Genomic DNA, 25,064 nt, shown 5'->3' with positions numbered 1-25,064 from the left:
CACAAATTGCTTGGTTCAAGAAAATACTATTATAAAAAGGCGAATTATCATAAGCGACAAAACAACTGCATGGAATCGAATAAGTAGGCTGGGCTGTGTACGGGCTATTTTATAATTGGTCATGGCATACGAGCATTCTGCTTTGCCGATTCGTACTGCTGAATGAAGTCCGCGGTATCAAGCTGATCTTTTCGCTCGAGTCCCCTTGAGCGATTTTGCTAGGTATAATGACGCTCTGATAGCAGAATACTATTTGAATCGCCCTTACACACTAGAGTCAATATTGTTTGATCGGATCGACAGGCTATTGGCATGTCTCTGGTAGATCATGCCAGAAAAGGTCAAATCAAGGTTATTAGTTCGATCGAAGTCATGAAATGTCTTGTCACAATAAGGATTTTATCCGTTTCCACACATTTCACCTCAAATTTATGTTTTGCAACAGTTGCCACGTAAACACTATTACAATATAAATATTTTATATATAAAAAGCTGTTAGGTCTAGAACACTTTTTTTGAAACTGGCGAAAACAGAAAGTGAAAGGTTGCACTGGTTTAAGCAGGGGCAACATCGCACAATGCCTTCTTTGTCACTGAAGACCAAATTTGTATCTGTTTCTTTGACCTTAGCATGAGTAATGCGCTAACGCTTAGTCTTCGTAGAGTTTTTTTTTTTTTAATAAAGGATAATTAAACATTCCGCTAATTGAATTGAATATTCATACGTATACGCGACTTTGAGTTGAACAAAAAACTCATACGATCTTTGCAACGGATGCACATGCAACATCATTTAATTGTAATTATGCTATATATATATATATATATATATATATATATATATATGCACTACGAAACAATGCCATTAAAAATTAGCATTAAAACGGTTTAACTAGCCGCAGAGATTGATTGTCTTAGGCGAGTCTTGGTCTCCATGCCTGGTTAGCCCCACTTACCCTCCTGGTCAGTTAATTAAATTTAAAGAACATCGTTTTGTTACGCTCCTGTCAAACGTTGATCACACATGCCCGTATCGGTTCTGAGCAGACTATTTCATTTAGCAAGATTAGTTTCACCGGCACCGGACGACCTAGCGGTGGCCAGACCACCCGAATCACGTCCATTCAACACGTTATAGGTCGATCCGAACTTGCGAAGTCTGCTCAGTGACTCGCTTCTATGCGTAACGGACGCATTTTTAACACCACGACATAATAGGGATTTGGCAGAGAACATCAAATGCAATGTAGAGCAATATACTAAAGTGAGTGTTGACAGGTATTGTCAACCATTTCGCCCTCGATCATTAGCTAACCATATTGTTGACTAAACATATTATGTATTAGGTACAATCTGGTTGGAAGGCTCAAGTAGTCTGCTTTTGACCACTGCTCGCACGATTAAAATGTCACTGGCGAAATTTCCTTTTCACATTTTTAGGTCGTGCCTTAAATCAACTCGAAGGTAAATCTACAAGTTACTAATTACAAACGGCATTGTTAAGGGGCAATCATTAAACACTGAAAATTAGTGTGAAAAATATTGCAACATCGATATCAATAAAATGATAGAACGTATAAGAGAATGTGAATATTAGGCGAAATCTCTTCATCATCAGGACGGATTGGTACGCATATTCCCTTATATCGTTAAAACTAGCCGCGTTCGATTCGATTCACTGCATAATCTCAGACCTTTGACAACCACTTTTTATTGAGAGGACTTGTCATTCGGAAGAGCTATTCCAACGAGCGATGCAAGGAATGCATCAATAGTACAACGTCTAAATCTCTGCCCGTTCAGACACTTTCTAACGGCCTTCAGCGCTGTTTAAAAGCGCACACCGCCATAAAAAAGAAGAACACCAATGAAGCATATCAGTCACTAAAATCAAGAAGCTAATGGATATAAAGCGGACACTTATGCCGTAAGGGAATCGTCGCATAAACTCGAACGCCTAAAGATGGTACTTCAAGCATGTCTTATTTTTCACTTTAACAAGTTGTAAGTTTGTTTTGACTACTAAGGGTCTATAAACTATTTCTGTCGAAAAGAATAAATGCAGTTGGTGTTCCTGCATAGGTATTTACCAATAAAAGCTACATTTCGTACAGAACGATCATTATATTAATGACAACTTTTGTATCCAAGCACAGATCGTCGATGTAGTCGTCGAGATTTCCTCTACTATAAAGACTGTTGTATCTTTGAATTCCATTCAGTGAATAGCAACGTGATGACCTTGTACTCGATTGCGTAAAATTCCAATCAGTTAACGGGTCTGACAACCTCAGATCTGAGCACCCTCTACGGATAAAGTGTCTAGCACACCGTTATGGCAGGCTAATTGCATACACGCCTCTCCCTTCTAGCCGAGTTTAGCCCTGTTCCTCGATGCAAATTTCTTGACATCCTCTTCAACCGGCTGGCTGTCGGTAATGAAAATCTGTGCGCTAGACGCTCATTTGGCTTACGCCCGGAAATCAGCAAGCTATCACAATTATACTTTTAGTTGCAGCTCTTCTTGACGATATACTTCTGTACCAATACAAGACCCCAAAGCTCACCTTGTGGACTGGCGTTTGCCCGCTGATCGCTGATGTATTCAACAACAATCTCTGGCAGATCCCAAGTCGTGTGGCAAAAAATAAGTTCGCAAACTAGCTGGTGTTGACACGTTTTTGTTACCAGCGCAGAACGCAGCCACTCCCTTTCAACAGCTACCTTTCTACACAAGAGACAACCAGCGAGTTAACTGGGTACCTGCATGAGAAGGTTTGCACGACGAGGCTATCTTGGTCTCTCTCATGCCGCACAATAAACACCGGCCGATTTCCTAACAAAATAAGACATTGTGCGTGAAGTGCACAGTGGTTCATTAACCACCCCATGGACAAACTACACAACGTCAGAAATCGGATGGTCGTGCAAGCATGTAATATTTGAACGCCTAGGCTTATCTCGTTGACAGTTCGAACACCTCATAGTTAATCGGCCACCTATAAAAAATTTTAAGACCGCGTAGAATTTCCATCCAGGGAGAAAAAGGGACAAAGGAAATATTAAAGAAAGAAAGATTATAGCAGTAGCCGCTGAACGAGGACCAGGATGAAAGCTTCATTTGAAAGCTTAAACCGGACCGGTATCGGTACACCGTGAACAAAAACGTTACATCGAATACTAATAGGACAACGCAGGCCAAAAAGCCCGTGAGAGAATATTTGCACGCATTTAACTAACGCATTCGAAATCGGCGTGAAAGTAGGAATCTTAAAGAAAACGATCAACTCAAAAGTTAATCCATACAAACCATTGCAAGTCTAGTGGAAAGCTATGGTGCATCCAAGTGTTTATATAGATTTTGCATACTGTACATTACCGAGGTTCGTCGAGAGAAATTATTCTAATCATTTCACGCTTGTACTTTTGTCCAATATTTCCCTTTTACAGTCGTTCGCCGGAAATTAACACATAAAAGGCATGTTATAATTACTATAAAGGAAATGTAGAAAATAGCATTAAATCGTTTATCCTTCTTATTTGCACGCATTTAGTCCTATTTTATCGTTTGACTCTACTCACAGGTTATTTCTGGATACTGTCAGAAGTTTCCTTTCGAATCGCACTTTGAATGCAATTTCACAAACGTATGACCGGTGTAAATAAATAAAGAAGCAACATACATGTAACCCTGACAGAAAAGCCTCTGACTGAAGGAGATCAGAGAGTTGCTATAAAACCAAGTTTTGCCGAAAACACGGACACTAGAACAATACAATTTGTGTTAGTAGAAAAAGTACACTTCGATAGATTGGCATTGACATCATCAGGCGATACGTTTTTTATATGAACATCGGGGTAGTTTCAGGTTATATCTGCTCTGTACACCTGCTGTTTGTGTTTAGGGTTGTACGAATGAATCATATCCGTACTTTACTGTCCAATATGACCTACTTAGTATTGCTTATAATTGTGCTGTAAAATCAGCTTGTCCGCTACGTATTTTCCCAAATTCACGTATATACTTTTCAGCTAGAGCAGGCCTGCTTGGGCACTCTCCCGAGCTAAAGACCATGATTAAAGCATTTAAGGAAGATTTATCACTTATGCTCTGAACCGGTACAGCTGCAATGTTGCCCATGAGTGCTACTGGGGAAAGTCATCTCCTAGTTGTTCCTGCCATAGAAAAATATTATATCCTCGTGAACAAATTCGATACTAATGTGTATGTAAATCTGCTGAGCGAATCTGTGTAACAGCGTATATTTCTATGTCCTGTTCACGGCTATAAGTTTAAAATATCTGACAGTTGTATATAGCAAACAGACGCATATAGATATAGCAAGCAATCAAGGTAAATTGAAATGGTTTCCATCCTCGGTATGAATTACTATTTATCGGAATAAGGCTTTTTCGCACCAAGGATGAATCTTTAATCGATGAAGAAAAACCGTGCTTCTTATACAGTATGAGAAAATTTCACCTTTAAAAACACTAAGTGAATTTTTTTGTGGATAATGCTATCGAAAGCATTGCGGCTTCTGTATCTCGTAAAAGTCCTATAGGAAAAAAACGTGCTATAATTTCCAGTTCAGTTAAAGCTGTTCTCTGCGTGAAATGGTAATTACTCTGTATTGACGCACAAGGATAACAAATAAGAATAAGGATCTGCACTAAACGTTTCTGCCTGCATCAAATGTTTAATATTACGACCCCTTCAGCAGGACAGGTAGGGCAGTGAATCATCTGTAACGTAGCAGGGCAACTCTTGAAAGTGGTTTTCCATACGAAATGAATATGCCTTTAGACAGTACAGCAATTTCCTGATCAGTAACTGATCGCCCACCCCGATACGTACACTCAGGCATTACGGTTGAACATGTAACTAATTCGATAGTAATTTTCTTTCTCTTCAGAATGTCAAAATAATGACATCAATTCATTCACACACTGATACAATTCCTATTTTTAAATGGCGCAAAAATTTATTTCGAGCTTTTCCTATACAATTATAGCGTCTTGCAACGGTAACCGAACGGCAAAACACGAGATCAGCATTTACAGGGTATTAGGCCCTCTTTTGCGTACCAATAACAAACACCCCAGTGGATTTCCTGCCAGTCTCCCTTTCCACAACCAGACATTATATATGCAGATCTGTACATTCTGCTACGCCCTGCTGTACTAGATAGATTTGCATGCTTTTAGGCACCCGTTACGCTGCTTATATATCGTTTTCCTCTGTCTATACGTAGGAATTCGCTGTGAATACTGTTTCGTTCGATTCTGTTTCTAAAGGGTCATGGAGGCGGCCATGGTAAACGTAGGGTTTTGAAAAATCAAAGATGCCGGATCGTCATACTTCAACAATTATGTCGCTTCGATGGGCGATATATACATAATAAACATATACTATATTTACCTATGTTTAACATATATGCATGTTTCGAGCAAACATCTAACAAACACATATTGTCTATTGTCGAAAGTTGCTGTTTAACAGCGCCGTTGTGGTACAGAGTAAAAAATTGCCTATTTTCCTGTCTCTCGAATCAATAATATATCAAATCAAGTTGATTAACAGCTTATTTGATAACTGAACCTAGCATTCGAATGGCGCGACAGGAACGGGGAATGGTAGAGGTCAAATAATCTAGAACTCGTCATGTCAAAAAGATTGGAACAACAACAAAAAAATTTTAAAGCATATGGACCTGTCGTAGGATAACGAATAATCAGGCACGATATAGGACCACGTCACTGCTCGACTCGGCACTACCTCTGGGGTGGGTAAAGCTTGACAATGTCAAGTTACAACTGTGTCATGTAGAAATAGGAAAAGCCTTTATAGGATTTCGATCGACCACATCAGTTATCGCTAGAGTTGACCATTGTTCAAGGATTAACAATACGATCCATGACGATGGTTAGATGCTAGCATGCTAGGTCAATATTGCTAACATGGCGGTTTGCCTAACCGATTATATGGTATTCTTGCGAACAAATATAAATTATTATAAAGTGAGCAAAATCATCTGAGAAGAACTGCGATATTTTCAAGTGTGTATAGATCCCTAGCTTTCGCATTCAAGTTCAACGCTATGTACATTGGCCGTTCGCTCGGCTCGTTGTTTTAAATGAGCATTCGCATTTATGTCGGAAGACTGCTGCATCGTCGTGACTGAGAGGACCACAAATTATATATTCGTTATTTGGAGGATATTTTACGTTTTTTACATTTTTCAAAATACTGACAGACTAATCGTACGAACGTATCATACGAAACACTTGAATCAAAATCGAATTGACCTCACAAGGAAGATACGCTTTGAATTATGGTCTTTATTATATATATATATATATATATATATATATATATATATATAATTATGAACTTGGGCGCTCGGAATCGCAAACAAAATCCTAGCTCAAAATAAATCTACATGTCTGTCCCAAGTTACCCCACGATGTCCTCTGCTCATCTCAGTCAAGGATTATCCCACAAGATTAGATCACTAACATCAGATTCGATCTAGCCGGCCCAGCTAGCCGTGAATGTCCTCAATCAACTAACTCTTGGCTGCCGAGTGCGTGTAACAAACAAAACACTTATGTATATAAATGCTACTCCTTGACCCGAGGCGATGTCATCTTTCATCCGAGTCTATTATCGAACATCTGCTGACACTAAAGTGGTCGGGAATCCCTGTTCTTTCTTACTCGAATGATGTTGCCAACTGCAATGATTCCCGACTACGCCTTACTTTTGTTACTATTACTGCTGCAACAATCAATGATGATGAGGGTCAGTGGCACAGCTGTGTAAATAAGACGGTTTGTGATCTGATTTCCTCTGTGCTTATATATATATACATATATCACAAAGTCTCACCTACGCTCGTTGCACTTGAACTGCCACCGGTCGCAAGTGAGAAAACGTAGACGAATAGATCTTCACAGTCCACGGGCGAATACCCACACAGCTCCGATGACTACTTTTGTAAAAGCGTCAATAAAAGCGCGTCATCCCAACATATTCGGATTTTGCGCTTTTATTGACGATCTTTTACCTGAACTAACGATGTCGCTGTGCAGACATGACACGTCCACCCGGACGCGTGATGTAACCGATAAAACCAAAATGTATGTCGCTTGTCACCGATAAGCAAACGGGTTCTCTCGCGCAAATGCGGGTGGACAGCTACAGTGGGACGTTGTTAGAAACAATCGAAATCCTTTGCGAAATAGTCTACGAACAAGCTATTGCAAGTTGTTTATCGCTAACATCCCATGGCAGCAGTCACGGCGACATTTGCACGGGACTCTCACGTGAACAAACAAGTATGTTTCAATCTTGTATCGCAGCCAATATGTCCATTCAAATGTAATAAACCATGCCTTGAACGCTTGATAGAAGGTTATAGAACAATCTACTCTTCATTGATGAAATGGTGTATGTAACAGACGTGCGTTTTTGTACACATCCGTCAGATGTACTGATCACACTCTGATGCCAGCGCTGTCAGACGGCATGTACTTGTCATTCGTATTTGTTTCAAATTTCTTGGTTAACTGTTTTTACCGGCGTCTGATATGTTCCACCAGGACTCTCACCTTTCAGAAATAGAAACTGAATCATAGAACATTGATCTAAATAGTATTTTTGCTTTAAAATTTATTATTCTCTGATGGCACTTAATTAGCTAATAGTTGATTTAAATATTTACCACATCTGATTTTCTAATACCGTTTTGTTTAAAAACTGTCAACATTTCTCGACCAGTTTTCGTAGTTGTTTTACAGTGCCTAGAAGCTCTGTTCAAGTGAGGTACATCCCGAGAAATAAAGATCATCATAACATTTGCCCTCAAGATTAGTTAATTTAATCATTGAAAGTATTAGACAATAACATTTACCACGGCTATTTTTAACGAAAATCGTAGCGGATAATGTATTGGTTTGGGGTGCTCAATATATATCTATATAGATATATATATATTTTTACGGTCTTAACGCATAGGGAACTGTTTGATGAAGTAACTTTTATGAGTTGTAAAAGCTACTGAAAATCTTTACTCACCTAAATGATAGGTGCATGTCATTCATTTTACTGTAGTATATACTCGGCCCTACGTCGGCTACAATCTGCGTTTGAGCTGAACGGAAGAAACCCCATATTTCAGCAAATGATGATACCGAATAAAAGTTATAGCTTTTAATATTAAACTATTACGATTTTAATAGAAAATAACTTGTGTGCCCCGCCTACGTAAACGTGCAGGGAACTGACACTACTGCGTCCTAAGAGCTTTTTGAGAAACTATGTATGCTAAGCCTTATACGGTCTTCGAAACAACTAGCGACTAGAAGCATATAAAGCTAATACGTTAACCTAATTTGTTTATTTCGAAAAAAGTAGCGATCTTAAATGCAACGAAGCATTCGACAGTTAATCAGCAGCCCATTGACTATACCGAATATTAGGGTGATAAAAATTTGTATCGCCTAGATACAGCATTAGACATTTTAACTACGAGGAAATCGCTCACTGCAATTACGGCTGCTGCAGGCGCAGGCACTCAACAGCAGGCCTCGAACCTTGATTACTCGTGTACAACCAAAAATATAAGTAACTTCTCCAGTTAACTTTTGTTCCGTGCCGAGTAATTATTCATTGTCAACTATGTCACACTCAACTGTGTGCGTGATTAAATAGTTTCAGGTCAATACGTCCTGAGCAACACATACTGCGACTGTATAATTATTAATACATACATGTTGACAGGTCACTAGCAGAATGATCTCGTGTCCTTCTGACAAAACCGTAGCTCTTTACTGTTAATGGTTTTCCCTCACAAAGCGTTAACTTACGGAGTTAGAAATGAGCTAACGTGGAATCGATCAGACCAAATTGAACGTGTCCACCCAACACGCGTTTTTACCGAAAGAACTTGCCTATGCATCTAAGTATATCTAAGCGTTAGAACATTACTTCGAGTCTTTCCCAATCTGATGGCGTAAACTTCCTTAAATTATCATATTTATTACTATTGCACTACGGCCCTTGACTAACTAACATTTTAGCGATAGAACTTGTTCGCACGCACCGTTTTAGTTTAAATTGAAAGCAAAAGGACAGCTTGTGTAACTTGAAACATATCCTAAATGTTTTCTATTCCCAGTGAACATCTTTATTTGAGCTTATGCCTAACTTCGGGGATTATTGTGACGTAAAGAAGTAAAATTTGCGTCACGCCACGTTGCCAGGTGAATTGTGATTAAGAATGACTTGTTTTTTCAGAATTTCTCAATAAGCCCATACTTTGATTAGCTAGAAAACGCAGTTAAACCTTAAAAAAATAGTAGTAAAAGGTAACAGTTAAATGGAAATAAACCAGACGTAAATATAATAATAATAATAATGTAACATGTTTAATTCTAATGTCGCCCATACTAGACGTGGTAAAATACGAGCGAATTTCATACGTGTATGGCATGAAGCAACCAGATCCGAATACGGCACCCCTTCCATATGAGCAGATCTATACGTGCTAGTCTATTAATCCAATTTAATTTCGGGTCTATAATTGAACGCGCATGGAAAAATAATGGTGTTATCGAACGTACTTGCTGTTGCTGGAGAACGTCTGTCCGTGTCATAGGACGCCACTTCCGAGAGACGAACTACAGATGAAGACTCCACATCTGAAATTGGACAAAAACAATAGCAACAACAACAAAAAACAGTTTACAATATAGTCAGCATACAAACATCAGAAGCACGCATATAATAACCTAGTTTTGTTTCCGGAAAAGATGAATTTGGTCGCAGAGATCATGAATGTATCCTTATCTCACCCTACGAATAATAGACAGGTTACTATTTAATCCGGTCGATTTTGACGATAGAGCTGACAAAGCAAATGAAAATCCCTGACTCCTACCTGACCATTACAAGGTGGTGAAACCTCCCTACATAATATCGAGTATATGACGCGAATTAATGAGACCAGTGGTGAACAGACACGATTAAACAAAAAAGCAAATTTTCATAAAAATATATTTAAAAGCAACGGACAAGCATGTTGAGACTCATGCCAAACACGAGGATGAATGTACAACATTACGACATGTTTGTAATGTGGTCAGTTCCTCGCCCATTTACTTGGAGACCCCACGCGACACGGCGTTTTGGAGAGACGAAATCCACGTAAAACGGGAGGGAATGCAAGCAAACGGAAACCTATGTCTTAGAAAACACCAAACTTTGTCATACAGACAAAAATATCAGAGTACTCAATTTGTGATCAGTCAATTAACTAAATTTTCTTATCGACGCTATAGGATAAACCATTATCGATCGTCATGAAGACAGGAAGACACACCAAAGCACGACACGACATGCGTGTAGGATATTTTCATCATTTGCAAACCGTCGAATACGATGCAGCGGTTGCATGAATACAATTTAGATCATTACAGATAAACGACAATCTATCTTCTCCGTACAATTTGAATAACTAAAAAAAAAACATTTAATTTAGAATTGAATAGCTAGCGACATGCGAAAACTACATTTATATGAGCCTCATACATCAGAGACTCATTCATGTATGTATTCATATGCGTATGATTAAGGTTTTTACGTAATGATGAACCTAAAGACTTGTTTGGCTGCTATTCGTTTCGTCTTTTGTATATACTGTATTAGGAAAATCAACTCAGTCTGGCTGTTACATTGGCAGCGGCCATGAGCAAACTTATCGAAGCTTTGAAATCTAGTATATGAAGATTTTATATATTTTATCAAAAATCTCTTGTACCTTGAGAGTGCCATGAAAATTACTCAACCACATCCGTTGAAAAAATACCGCAAAAAAATATTATTAATCCTAATAAGTTGTTTATCATCAATTATCATGCAAATGCGGATTCTTTTATGCTAGATACGAAACCACGAAAAACTTAAACATTTCTGCATCGTATGTCCCTTTTGTAGGAAGCTTCAAGAAGTCAACCAAACTGTTTGATATTCTTTTAAATAACTTTTCCAACTATGTTATAATTCTTCAAATTGATTATTAGCAAAGCGCTCCCAAAACAAAAAAATATTTAACTAGTTTTAAAAATCCCGTCGCGTCCATTTTCGAAAGGGTTATGGATTATAAAAGCTAATAAAACGCCTCTATTCAACAATCAGAATACGAACGAGCATGTACCTCTACCAGCGCGTTATTTCTTAGTGGATTTTTTGCCCTCTCCTATTTAATCTTACTAGATAGCTGTTTACTCTATACAGTGGCCTAAGGTTAGAATATAGACAAATTAGAATATAGGCCAAAACCTGCCGTTGTTTGGTACTTTATCGGCAACTCGACCGCTACGCTTCAACTAAATAAAGCTAGAAATTTCACTGTCATCGTCATTAGCATCTGGCCTTCTACTAGAAAGTTTCGATGTCTGTTCCATTGTAATGTCGCGGCACAGCAAAAATTTTGGAAACACAATTGAAAAGGATCAGGATAGATATGTCATTAAGAAGAAACAAATGCTTCCTTTTTCGAACCTTCGTTCGTTCACCAACAAACTAAAAGGAAGCTGTAATAACTGATATGAAAGGTGAGCTAACTACGGCAAACGTGTCTGCAACGACGCAGGCAACCGACGACAGTTTGTAGCACAAAACTAAAGCAAAAATAGTACTTCATTATCAGCGATACTCTACTACTAGTCATCGCATTTTTAAACACGAACGATGTACGCCATATATAATTACATGTCCGTGTGACTCTCTTTCGCGTGCACAATGGCCATAATCCTCCCCTTAGACGGGTTAACTCCTCTGTGGAGTCTTTGAACACTGCAATATTGCACATTGATGGGTCATCCAGCCGGAGCTGAACGGCGGACAGATTCCGGAGAAGATTCAGCTGAAGGGGCGTTTCTGCGTTCCTCTGTAACTACTATAATCTTACTGACTAATAATATTTATACTAAGTATAAGCAACAGCAGGCTTCACCTGTGTGTAAAAAGCTGCAAACGGCGACGCCGTCTGAGAGAAATAGGTTAGTATATGCTATCATAATAGCAGTAATCCTGAGCTATAAACGCAGTTACCCAAACCGACCTGAACTGAGCTGTATTAACAGCTCTACCTGAACTAAAAACCTGTTCAAACGTCTTTCTAGATACGACCCAACATATTTGCCCGTTGACGTATGTTACACCATGCAGTACTAGTGAAAGCTCATCAATAAACAAAACAAAAACTGACGCAGTGAATCCTTAACACTATCGGTGTCAGCTCATCTTTCGTATTATTTATGTCGCACATCAAAATAAGTTGGCTTATCGTATTAAACAGCCGTACGCAATGCTTTGACGCTGTCCAGCGCAGTGCTGAACAAAGATACAGATGCAGACCAAACAAGGAAACAACGCCAAATACGTCTCTCTACGAAAAAAACCTTATAACTGCGCGGAGATAGTAAGCGAATATCAGGGGCTGTTATGGCGAAAAACATGAGACACCTCCTGACCTGGCTGAACGAGTGGGTGGTTAATCAAATTTATGTCGTGCAACTATCCATCATATATATATATATATTGGCGATCAAATCCACCTTGGAAGGCTGCGCGTTTAATCGCCAAGCTATATGCTACGACGCGACAAACAAACTGGAGTGATTAGGAAGAAACGTAAAATGACAGTGATAATATCTGTTGATCAATACAGTAATCGTGTGGAATCAGTGAGACGCGTGTCTTTTTGTCCTAGAAATTCTAGTATCGAGGAAGCTTCGTTCATTGCTATGAAGGTGTTAAATTAAAGTAAAAAAATTAATATAGCTAAGCACTCTCAAGCCACTATCAAACTAAACAGCCGAGCGCCAAAGACTTTTTTTTTTTCTATTTCGCTCGTTAAATTTCTATCGTCGCATTCACTGAGTTTGCTCTCAGATGTCGGACGCTTTAATTCTACGGGTCATCATTTACATACTGAAATGCCACAAGAATCAGATCGAAATCGCGGTATAATCTTGCCCTCTTTAATTGTGAACGTTTCTAGGGATGCACACACGTACGGTGGAGCAGGCATGGCCTTCGATCATCGATCGATTCAAAAATTCCTATGCGGAAATAAGCAGACACAGTTTTCTAACAGTTTTAACTATCCGAGCTGGCATACTTTAATAGTAACGCTGATAATTCTATGCCGTTCGAAATAAGATAAAAGAAAGGCTCACAATAATATACTAATGTTATTTTTCTCAATATCGTTGATACATCTGTTGGCCAACATTGTGAACAGACATCTCGAAAACGAATATATATTATAGGTGTTTCATAGTTGATAAAGATCACATAGAAACATTTATTTAATGTATTACGTTAGCGTATGAGCTTGAAGCATATTGCTGTTATTGCTATTACGTTAATAAAAAAATCGCGTACGTCCCGCATATCCAGCCCTCAATATGGCATGTGTGTTTGGCAACTTCACGTCAAGGCACACGCCGTTGAGCACTTTAAATAGGTTCATCTACACGTGACTTGTAAGTTTGATAGTGTAGAATCATTAAAACTTCGAAGATTACACTATTTTTTTTAATCTTTTTTAGTGAATTTACACTTATTCATTTTATGTATCGAACAGCCTATTCGACTTTAGAGTTTGCTGATAGATAAGCTTATTTCTTACCCACTGCTAACTTGTGGGAAGTATAAGCAGTAAACAGATGATTAATCTGGCCTTCAAAGACTAGTTGATAGAGCTAAGACGCCTACAAACAACGACGTCACATGGGAATTGAGCGATGTCGTGGTCAGGAAGACTAACTTCTGTCATAAAGGAATGCACTGCAGAAACGCAGTGTAGAATGCGCTCATTGCCATTAAAGAAAACATCGAACGGCTGGTAGAAAGTAAGCAAACACGAAAAGCAAATATGTCCCATTCTATCTTAGAAGTAAGTATTGGTTTGGACTCTAAGTCATCGCGTGTTTATGTTGTTCAAAATATTTCTTTTTCATCTTAATTATCTCCTTTGCGTGCATCGTTATTTTAAAACTTTTGGTCTTTTCTAAAAGCGTGTGTTTTGACTAAGAAAAGAGCCCTGTTTTTTTCGCATAATACTGGAGAAAGGTGCATTTTCGACCCTGTTTTGTTATACTTCATATTTCTCTGAGATCAGACTCAACGTGAAGCATTGAAAAGAATTTCTGCAGTGGACGAAAAAAATCGAACGTTGGTTTGTGAAAAAAGTGTCAAGACCGGGAGTGAACGACCGCTTGAGCTCGACCTAGAGGTACTGTCGAGGAATGCTAGCTGCTAGGAGATGCCCACATCGGTTAAAAGCTTGAGTCGATTTTAGACAACAACCGTGATACATTATAAGAGGTTCTGAATAAGCGGCAAAGCCAACTTAACAGCTCACTATTTAATATAATGGCTTTACTTTGCATTTCCATTATTGATCTGTGACCCAAGGCAGTCGTTGCTAATAACGATACGTTTACAGTAGCGCGTTTTACAGTCGGTATTTATCGATGAAGTTCGCTTTTGTTTATCTACGTGCAGCAAGGTTTTACCGAACATAAGCTATATAACATTCTTAAGAAGCCCAATTAGTTAGTTAACTAAGACGCGTCAAACATGAGGAGGATAACATACGTACACCTATTCATGTCGTCTATGCACATAGGCAGCAGATACCTGGGCACAACTAGCCAAAACTAGCAAATGACTCACATATAATTGTTTATTATAAAAAAAATAATCATATTGGCAGCATAAGAAATTTCTGGTGATATAATAAATCCAATAAAAAGGTTTACAAGGGACTTCCCGGTTATCCTTTTTGCTGTAACTGTCGGGTAAAGGCAACAGTTCTTTTGTACAGGCACCGTCGAGGTCATGCACACTAAATCGTTATACCGCAGGGCAAATTTGTCTATCGGTAGACGGGCACCGATTATTTTCACGGCGAGCCGGCCTTCGCAAGTAACGCAAGCCTGCTTCACCGCTGTTGGACCATGCAAATATAATGTGACTCTCCTTTTAGTTAACAGGCGACGGACATATATTTATTCTATGTGGGAATATAATTTCAACAGCAAAAACGCTAAAACTAACCTACTCGCATCATACCCGGCAGGAACAACTTGGCATCGTATAGATATTTGACATCTACATTTAATAGTCCTTAAGTGTGTGCATGCTAATATCCTTGATGAATACTCAGTATATCGCGTGCACCAATTTGACGCTGGCAAACACGTCTATCCTCTTCCCGTAAGAATAGAACTCCCGTTTTAAGCAACCGCAGGTGGTCGCCACAACAACAGACTCCGAGGTAAGAACACTCACCATAGTATTACCGAAGGACCGCGCCATGCCTGAAGCTTATTGTTAGTAAAATGACGCTTACCGGTAATCCTAGCTTGTTCCGTAATGACTCACTTGGGAGACAGTTCAACAATTAACTGCGGGCCTTTTTCCTATCAAAACGGAAAATATCGCCTCCTTTGACAAACAGGGTTTATGCTCTGACATATCGAACCTAGATGCTCTTGCATCCTGCCTCGCAGAAAGGCCCTATAAGCAAAGCACTGTCTCAGCGCTCGGAGAACGAACAAATGAGGTCCAGCCAACGAGCTCGAAAATGAAATTACTTTCTAAGACCCTCATCAGCCAGCGCACTAAGGAAAGAAGGCTTGTATCCTGCAACACCAAACGCATATTATCGGTTCGTACACGTACGATTCGTACGGCGCGTGTTGCCCTTCGACGATGCGACATCTTCAGGCAACCTTATCTTCGCGCTTCGTTCGACGTTGATAGAGCGCGAATGGTCATCCTCAAGCGACTTAGGCTAAACCACGAGTGAAGCAAGCAATCATAAACACCCCGAATCGAAGTGTACATAGAAGCATATGTAGATATGTCATATGAGTCTATTAAGCATTTGACATTAGCACTTGAAAACATAGTATTTGTAGTCAAAGAAGAAATCGCCGAGAAAATACAAACGAATGCGGCGCAACCACTATTATATAAAGCGACATCGGTGTTAAACAATCAGTAATCCAACGAGTAGCCTGGATGCAGTGTGAATGAAGCATCAAACCATAAACACCACGAAAAAGTTACAGGACATGCGCATGGATACGAACAAGCGTGTACATATCAAAATAAAAGAACGTTGGTGTCGTTTCCGCTGATTGCTCAAGCCTGAACGGTAGCATATTTCCGGCTTCGAGCAGTCTAGAAAAGAAAAAAGGTAGGCTTATATGTACTAATTATGTCTTTATTCAGAGTTTTTGTTTTTAGTACAGATGCCACTCATAATAAAATGGAATGATATATTTATCTACATATAATGTTGGCTACTAATAGCAGTGTCCTTAGTGTCCTTAAATAGATATAAAAAAACGAGCCTAGCCACCAAGAAAAATGTTTTTGTTGGCTTACTTGATTGTAGTAAATGTTGCATAATGGTCTTCGGTTAATATGCATTGGCATTGACTAATACTCATGCTATACATTTACATAAAATAGAAAACACGATTAAAGCGCTTACGGCTAACGGCGGTATTCATGATATCGGAGTTATCAGAATATTTAACAACACAGGATAAATTTAAAAAGCAGATTTATATGCGTATAACAACGCGGCGCAATCGCCAATTGGACGGCAAACAACTAAACTGACATAAAAAATCTTCTCAATTTCGTTTAAACTTTCCGTTCTACTTCTTAACGAAACAACCATAATTCATGATAAGAAAAACATGATAGTTATCTTTTGAGTTTTGACAAACTCAGCTTCACCAACAGATCAGCAAAAATTCTAGCCATAGCGTTTTATATATTATTGAGTCCCTCTCATTGAGTTACCATTAAAATAAATGTTATAATGATTACGCTGATGACTAATAAAAATCATAATTATCAGCATGCTTATTGTTACAACACCTATTGTTGCTGATGCTACGGTTAGACTGTAACAATGATAAATAGTGATGACACCGACGAGCTATTTTTTTTTGCATTAGTTGCTGATTGCCGCACCTGGGTATTTATCTAATTCTATCATCGTCGAAAGTGGGATGAAACTCAACGCGGACCACGACATTTTACGCCTGCGAACGTTCAAGGAAATGTTGTAACTAATAGACTGCTAGGAACTGCGTATGTGTATTTCGTGTTCCTCACGCATGAGGGAATGCTATCAGATAGCCATTCTTTCAGACTCTGTGATTGCTTCCATTCGATCTGGAGCTCAATCGCGGTAAATCGCAGCAATCGGAATATCGACCCACATGGTAGTGATCAGAACGGATCAGAACTTTTCAGAGCCCGGTCATTAGACAAACTGTCGGAGTGGACAAAAGTCGTCAAACTCGTCCATCCACCTTGACATAACCGTGCAGAGCTAGGGACGATAGATGGAAACAATAATTATACCAATTAACAACAGCGGATTGTATAAGCAAAGCTTTGAAACGCATATTAGCTTGGATCAAACAACATTCGCAGCCAATACGCGCGATGAACGACCATACTGCTGCTTTCATCCTGACTGCACACCACTTAACCGAAAGCCAGGCATATGTTCAGATCTTTCTTAGTGTTTTTCATAACTACACCGGCCGTAGATAATCGTTTAAATGTGACAATTGATAAAGCCATAAGAAGAAAACGTGAGGACAGATATTACCTTACCTTAAAACAGGCGATGCTTAGTTAGCACATCGATCCAAATAGGAATGCCTTTTCGAGCAGGGTTCTGAAGTCAAGCAATCCTGACGCTGTTGTTACCTACAGATTGTTATCATATTTATATGATTAAGTCGAACTCTGTTGTCTCGTAGGACAAAGATGATCAATGCGTATATATCCAACAGCAACAAATATTTATAATTCAGGGCTGATCGTTATTAAAACATTTCGTAAAAAAAGTTTGTTACTTCAGCGTGTTATGGTTGCTTAACGTCTGCCATTGTCATCACAATTTTTTCAGGGATCAATCTAGATAAATTAATTCATCTTCCGATTTTTGTGACCAATATTGCCGGTTTCTGTTTCGCGGTTGAATCCTACCAGCACAAAAGAAAGTGTGTCGACGCTCAACTTCAAATCTGAATTTCTTTTCTACATGTCCCTAAATTAAGTAGGCAAACATACACCACAATTTAAACCAAGCTAAAGGTTCAACCCCACCAAATCAATCGCAAATCAACAATCTCTTTACTTATGAACTACCTGACCATACACGTCGATGCGTTTGTGCCACCTAAACTCACTATGTAGCCTTATACTATCCCATACGATTGTATTAGGCGAATACTAACATGTGGATCCTTTGGTACGACATCCGCAAGCCAGTCGCAGCTTTTCTACAATGTCTTGCCATCTGCGACAGCATTAGGTCATTCTAAAGATGACATTATGCACATACAGATAATATTAGTAGCCCGTGTACGGAAGTACATCAATATACGCTAAGTTACTCTATCGAACTCAACCGATCTCACTTCATACACTGTATTAAGAACGATATTCACCGCTAAGAGCACTACCTTGTTCCACACATATACACCCTCAATCGCACAATACGTGACTCAGATTAGAGCTGTATTACTAGCAGATTACCAAACGACCTTATATCCCATTGCTGTTTCTGAACTATCGTTTTCGTATAGATGCATTGCCAACAAGAAACCGCTGCATGTTAACTACGGAAACAGTAGTATAAAAATCTAGGTGTGAGGACTCGCACTTTATGCAAATGAAGTCTGATCAGGGTACAACGTGTCACCCGGGCGCGATTGCCACTTAGCCAAAACACAATTCCACTAGCTTCTGGTAAAGAGCATCTCGTACTCACAACTACGACGTTATTAAATATAACATAACCAATGAGCCGATAATGGCGGCGATGTTTGGACATCAGATGTTTTCTCCCACGTGAGATCATCAACCAACGCTCAATGCAACATACGTCTGCCTCATTTCAAGTAGCCAGCATCCGCACTATTGCGACCCCTCATTCGCTAAATCCAAGTCTCAACATAAAAGCAGAAGCCAATTAGAGGAGTTCTGCCGAGTCTTGGCAACAACTGCTTTCGTCACTGTTCGCTTACTTGCATCGAACACAGTTAGAGCATTGGTCAAGCTGGACTCATTGTTACCGCGATGATTTAAGTGGCGAAAGAACGGCTGCGACTCTTCCTACATAAACGACATTCACAAGCAATATCTTGGCCGATTTCGTCCAAGGAGCTTCTCTTCTCAAGCGATTACCAAGTACCAGCTGCAGCCACATAACTGGCAAACGACAAATCATAGGTAACTTACTTGCTTGTTGGAAGTACTTCTGCCGCTCCTGCTTCGCAGCTGAAACAATTGCGAATCACGAGGCTTGATCCATGTCAGCCCACGTGAAGTAACTGGAGCGCATGTAGATGTTCACAGTGCCATAAGCACTGTCCAACAAAACGCAATGCGACCAGAGCATTTATATTAATATCAACTTATGCGCAATGGCCACAAACGGTGCGATGTTACTAGACCAACTGGACTAAACGGAGGTGACACCGACACCGCCGCATTCCCCCCCCCCCCCCGCCCCGATGAAAGCAACGCATACAATGATAATAATGATAAAGGAGGAGCCAAGTATCTGTTTTAGAGTATATTGGTGATAATCGGTGCAAGCTTTCTCTTCGAGAAAGAAAGGGGTTCATGAAGATTCGTAGAACATCAAAGGTGCAATCATTGAGATTCACTTGTGGAATTACAAGACACATAAGAGGAATATGTATTCTGGACAATCGTGTATGATGTTGCGTAATGAGCTGATTAAGTTACGTTCTAGCCAATAAACCTGCACATAATGTCACTCTGTAACGGAATATTTTTGACTGAGTATAAAGGAACAGATCGTGTTCGTTAAATTTCTCGATTAGGTGGTGTTTCAAAGACACTCCCAGAGAAAAGCTCAAGTCAAAATTTTTGGAGACTCTTTTTGGGTAAACATTTTTTTAAGATAGTAATCCAGGACAGAATTGGGGAGTCTTTCATTTGTTCGTGCATGCTATGTCAAAGAAATATAATTATCGAGACAAGACCAGTAAGCGCAAGATTCCTTTAACCATAGGTAACAAGTGGAAAAAATGAAAAATATGGGAATGCTTATACATTCTCATAAACACTTCATTTGTAGAATAAATTTATATTCTTCTGTCTGATTGGGCATAGACGTTTGAGCTAAATTATCACTCAGCTGCCCGAAGTTATTAAAAACTAGCTTAAAAGTAACTGCTCGCTTTTTTATTAGTACCACGATTCGTAGGGGTCAATGCTAACTTCGTAATGCTAACTGAGCATTGAGGACTAAGTTCAGTGGTATAACCAATAAAAGTAGATTAATTTACCTGAAAATTAACTTAAAGAAATTTCAAATTCCTATTTATAGGAATATTTATAGATATTTATATCTTTGATACGCATCTTGAATAAATACCCCTGATAAGCCGGTGCCAACATTAATAGTCGTTTGCTCTATTTTTTCGCCCCTTTGCCACTGGCTCCCAACTGCTTAGATCAGATTCCCTTTTATGTTGCTATGTCGTAAAGCTTTCGTGTCTCATTATTTCAACACAAAATCAACGGCTGTTTTCTTCAAAGTAATTTTTACTGTTAAAAAGAGAAAATTGGGGCCTTTGTTCTAATCAATCCATCACGTTGGCAACGATTACAGCTTTTAAAAACAAATATGGTGTCGACGTGGATTAAGAATACAAATATCATTACATTTTTAGGCTGCCAGGCAGAAATTGGTTATCTGAAAACGGATTATCAGCTTTCCACAACAGGCGAGTAACTTAGATATGTTGCCCTAGTTGTTAAACGAATGTATTTCGGCTACTTATACAACACGCCTCGTAAATGCAAAGTTATAATCGATGCGGTAGCCTTCGGCAAATGGCCGCATCGTTTAGTGGATCGCTAATATAATCAATCATCCGTGTAAAATAATGGGACCATCGTGCGGAATGTGGCATTTTGCTCTGCTACTATAAAACGCAAATATGAGAATAAAATGACGCTTTTATAACCAACCACTTTCAAAGCCAGTTAAACGGCGGAATTGTATTAGTGATTACATGAATAAAATTCTAATATTGGTTTGTTAATGTCTGGTAGATAACATAAGCGGAGTATATTTTTATTTTGAGAAGTTACGGTTGAACTCAACAGATGCAAGTGGAGTATAACCATAACCCGGTTTATGGAGTGGGAGCTAGTCTTCTGCATAGTCAAACTATTGGTCATCTTGGCTGGAAAACATATCTCCTTCATGGCTAACAATTATTTCGATAAATCAAAATGTTAACATTGAATGGCCCGTTAAATCGTCGCTACTGTCAGATACAGCTCCATTTGACGCACTGTTTTACTTTGAATAGGTAGTGCTTTATTCTCTCGTTGTTCTTCGTGTTTTACAAACAGTAAAAGTTGTCCCAACCAACAGAATTTCTCTTCATTGATCACATGATTCTAATTGGTGTTTTATGAGTGTAGCCGTTTTTGAGATAATTCGATATAAAATTATATCGTTTTTTTACTTATTTCTCCTTCGGTTGTACCAAATAAATGTACGGCAAAAGCAACAATACGTAGCATATGTATGGATCACGTAACAATTAATGCTTTAGCCAAAATCTTTATGTAGCAGCATTTGCCCCCTACAATTTAGCACTCGGGACAATTTGTTGCTGAACGTATCGCAAAAGAAACACTAAGCACTTAATCATTTGCGACATATTAGTTATGATTAAGTACGCATGACACCCAATCACACAATAATGAAATGTTGCTGTTCGTTCTTATCAGAACGTATGTGAATAAATCGGTTACATCCGTGTGAGCATAATCTCATTGCAGCCTGTTATTCTTCCTTAAGCCCTTGATGAATTGGCAGCCAAAACCTAGCTGATAACGTGTCAAAGCGGCACAGCTTAGCTAACGCTGGACACCGACTAACTGATGCTGAACCTACAGGAAGAAGCAGCACTATCATGCAGAAATATGGGTCAAGTTATGATTATTTAAGAGAAACTGGATAATAAAGATCACGCTATGAAACAATTGATGAGCTTGTTTTCAATACAATACGCGGAAATTGGATGCTGCATGAATACAAACGTGCATTCGACATATCATCTTTGTTCCCACTGTGAACGTAGTAAAAGATATTATAGTATTCACAAACTACGTATATAACCAATTCTAGCGTTCATATCGTAACCAAAAATTTGTAGCTCGTTTGTCAAAACAACCACGCAAAACATTCAGGAACAATGGCCTAAACACATGTAACATTTGTAACATATGCGACTCATAAGCATGCTCTTTGCACAAAATAAGAAAACCTATTTTTTTTCTATCTAAAGTTAAGTTCTTACTTTTTCTTGCCGTATCTGCGGACTCGATGAGGGGAAAGTATCAGCAGCTTTTAAACGCGAGTCAAATGAAGTAATTAACTCTTACTGCTGTTGCTACTACTGATTGCGAAAATACAATTCATTGTAGCACTAAAATAATTCATGATGTGACTGCACGCTGCTTCGATCATAGGCGAGTAGTTAAAAAAATGTTATGGTGTCAGAAATTTATCACCCAGATACGGTTACCTCAGAAGAGCAATCATACAGTCATGAACCCTATATTAGTATCATTGGTTGAAGAGATGAGACAAAGGCATCCTTAATCCTTGTCCATCGTCATGAAGGACTGTCTCTTCGACATCTTCTCAAATGTTGTAGCCGTGATCAGGCCATAAATTTAGAAAAATCCGGGCACTGTGCGTAGCTCAGTAAGTATAACAACACTCTGTACGGAATGTAATGCTATTGATTTTATAGATCTAGATGAACAATTATCTATAAGTACCGTATATTCATGCATCCCGAAAACGACTGAAAACAATGTGTGCTAATATCAGCGCCGCTGTGCTCTATTGAATCCCACATTATTCCAGACCCCTCCATGCTTTGATTAATACCATATGCCACACGAGCATCGTGTACTGATATACCGTCGCTGTAGATTTGCTAATGTGTACACTTCCCATCTTTGGACATTATACGATAACTCATTATTCAATATTAATGCTTAAAACAGTTTTGCGCCAGAGTAAATACATGGCCTTAGCCATTCCGGGAGCAGTGAACCGCATGAACCCGCTGCGAAACCACGAGGGGCCACTTGGCTTCCGAAAGACAGGGACGCCTTTTCTACGACCAGCGTTTTTTTTCCAGGTTAAGAGTTCGAGTGGTCGTGGCGTTCATGTGATTCGGTCCCATTCGGCGGAATCATGAACCGTACGATTTTCGAACGTATAGCTACAATAAAAAGTATTTGCTAAGAAGTATACGTCTCCCTCATTCAGTGTCATAGCTAATGTAATAATAATAAAAAAGTGCACATGACATTCCATTATACTATCTACCCCATACGTTCATAACAGTATTTAACATTAGATGGAACACTGGATTGATTCTCAGATCAAGGAAGCTCTACATAAATTTCACTAATCGATGAAGCTCTATATAAGTTTCACTTTAGTCTAACACCTCTGAGTATATATATCTCAGGTTTTCTACTGTTTTAGGTGCATTGAGGCTTGATCTAAAGCGTTGTCCGCTGTACACTCTTTGCATCATTTGAAAAGTCTTGATTCTAAGTAGAAGTAAACAAAATTACCTACTGGCACGAGTACCATTACGAAGTTTCGATTGGTCAAAGTCATCAGTCGTTGGGCGAAAGTTGTCTGTTCTGTCGTCTATAAGATGTTTATTTGATGAGGGGTCCCTACTCTAAAGTCGCTGTATGTTGCAATGTTACTTTCAAAACAGCATTTGACTACAGTTTACAGCCGACGCAACGTCGCGAGCCGAACGCTGTACGTAAGCCAGGTAAGTAGTAGTAGCAGTTTGGTCGTAGACAATGTTCGCAGCTGGCCATGGCATTCGGCAGCATTGGCTGGTAAATGTACGACGTGTCGCTACTCTATGCTTGCCGCGATGTGCCGATATGGCTGCCTCTTACCTTCCACACCATTGACATCTTACCACTTCGGCCGAAGCAGTCGACAGCAATGAATGCAGTAGTGTTAAGGAAATCAACAATGAGGAAAAATCACCCAGTCCCCAGAGGCTAATGTCACTTCGACTCAGATCAGCTTGCTCGTTCATCGGCGACTAGCTAGCTAACAATCAACTGCCGCTTCTGATTGTCAGCAGGGGGACGACACCCTTACAGAAAAAGGAGTATAAAGTTTGCCATTCCACGAAATATTGCAGGAGACACAGAAGCTTGACTATCAGTCTAACAGAATCAATAGACCTTAAAAGGATCACACAAGCACAATGCACGGCCATAGTAAAAAGGAAACAGACCAAATGAGAAGCAATAGAAATCACTCGCATGGTGTGACCATTCTAAAATGGAAACCCAATTTGGAACACGTTGGCTTGCGTCGCATAGTAACGCTAGGAGGTTGAACTATAAGCATGCTCCATCCTTTAGCTAAAGTAAGAATGGCATTAATGTACGCAAACGGCTCACTCTGCCAACATTGCCGGAGAGCTATTCATAGAAGAGATGTAAATCAGCATGTTATAAGACGAACAAAGGGATAATAATAATAATAATAATAATAATAATATGATATAGGAAATTAACATGTAACAAAATGAATAAGCTCAGCAAAAGCGACCATAGGTCTCGCATCCAAAGAATGCTTTGTAGAAACGCGGTAGATTCTATTGTGTGTAATTCGGATTTTTTGCAACGAAATAACAATTACAGCTCGGTCGTACGCACCTACGTGCGAAATGAAAAAAAACTACAAAGATCTTCCAAACTGCACTTCTTAGAGGTGTACAAGCCCAAACTGCACTTCTTAGAAATGTACGAGCTCGCAATCTGTAGAACAGAGCATTGGACAAAATCTACCTCAAATTGAGAGCGTATTTGTTTAAATTCTCAC

General features: G+C 39.2%; 1 protein-coding gene across 7 annotated transcripts in view; it reads right to left on the bottom strand.

The window, feature by feature from the left end:
* Positions 1-25,064, bottom strand: part of Stim (stromal interaction molecule) — a 37,669-nt gene that overhangs the window by 10,933 nt on the left and 1,672 nt on the right. For 5 of the 7 annotated variants that reach the window (XM_022831729.2, XM_022831726.2, XM_022831727.2 and 2 more), the window contains exon 2: positions 9,628-9,705. In XM_022831729.2, coding sequence (XP_022687464.1) covers positions 9,628-9,705 — 78 coding nt within the window. Of the gene's footprint in view, positions 1-9,627; positions 9,706-15,431; positions 15,451-19,363; positions 19,383-25,064 lie in introns of those variants that run through there. The other 2 variants (XM_022831732.1, XM_022831731.1) reach the window with 2 other exon arrangements.

This window comes from Varroa jacobsoni, unplaced genomic scaffold (genome assembly GCF_002532875.2).
Source record: "Varroa jacobsoni isolate VJ856 unplaced genomic scaffold, vjacob_1.0 scaffold_349, whole genome shotgun sequence".
NCBI classification, from domain to species: Eukaryota; Metazoa; Arthropoda; class Arachnida; order Mesostigmata; family Varroidae; genus Varroa; species Varroa jacobsoni.
The sequence above is the reverse complement of the archived record's forward strand: the minus strand, read 5'-3'. Positions and strand labels throughout refer to the sequence as shown.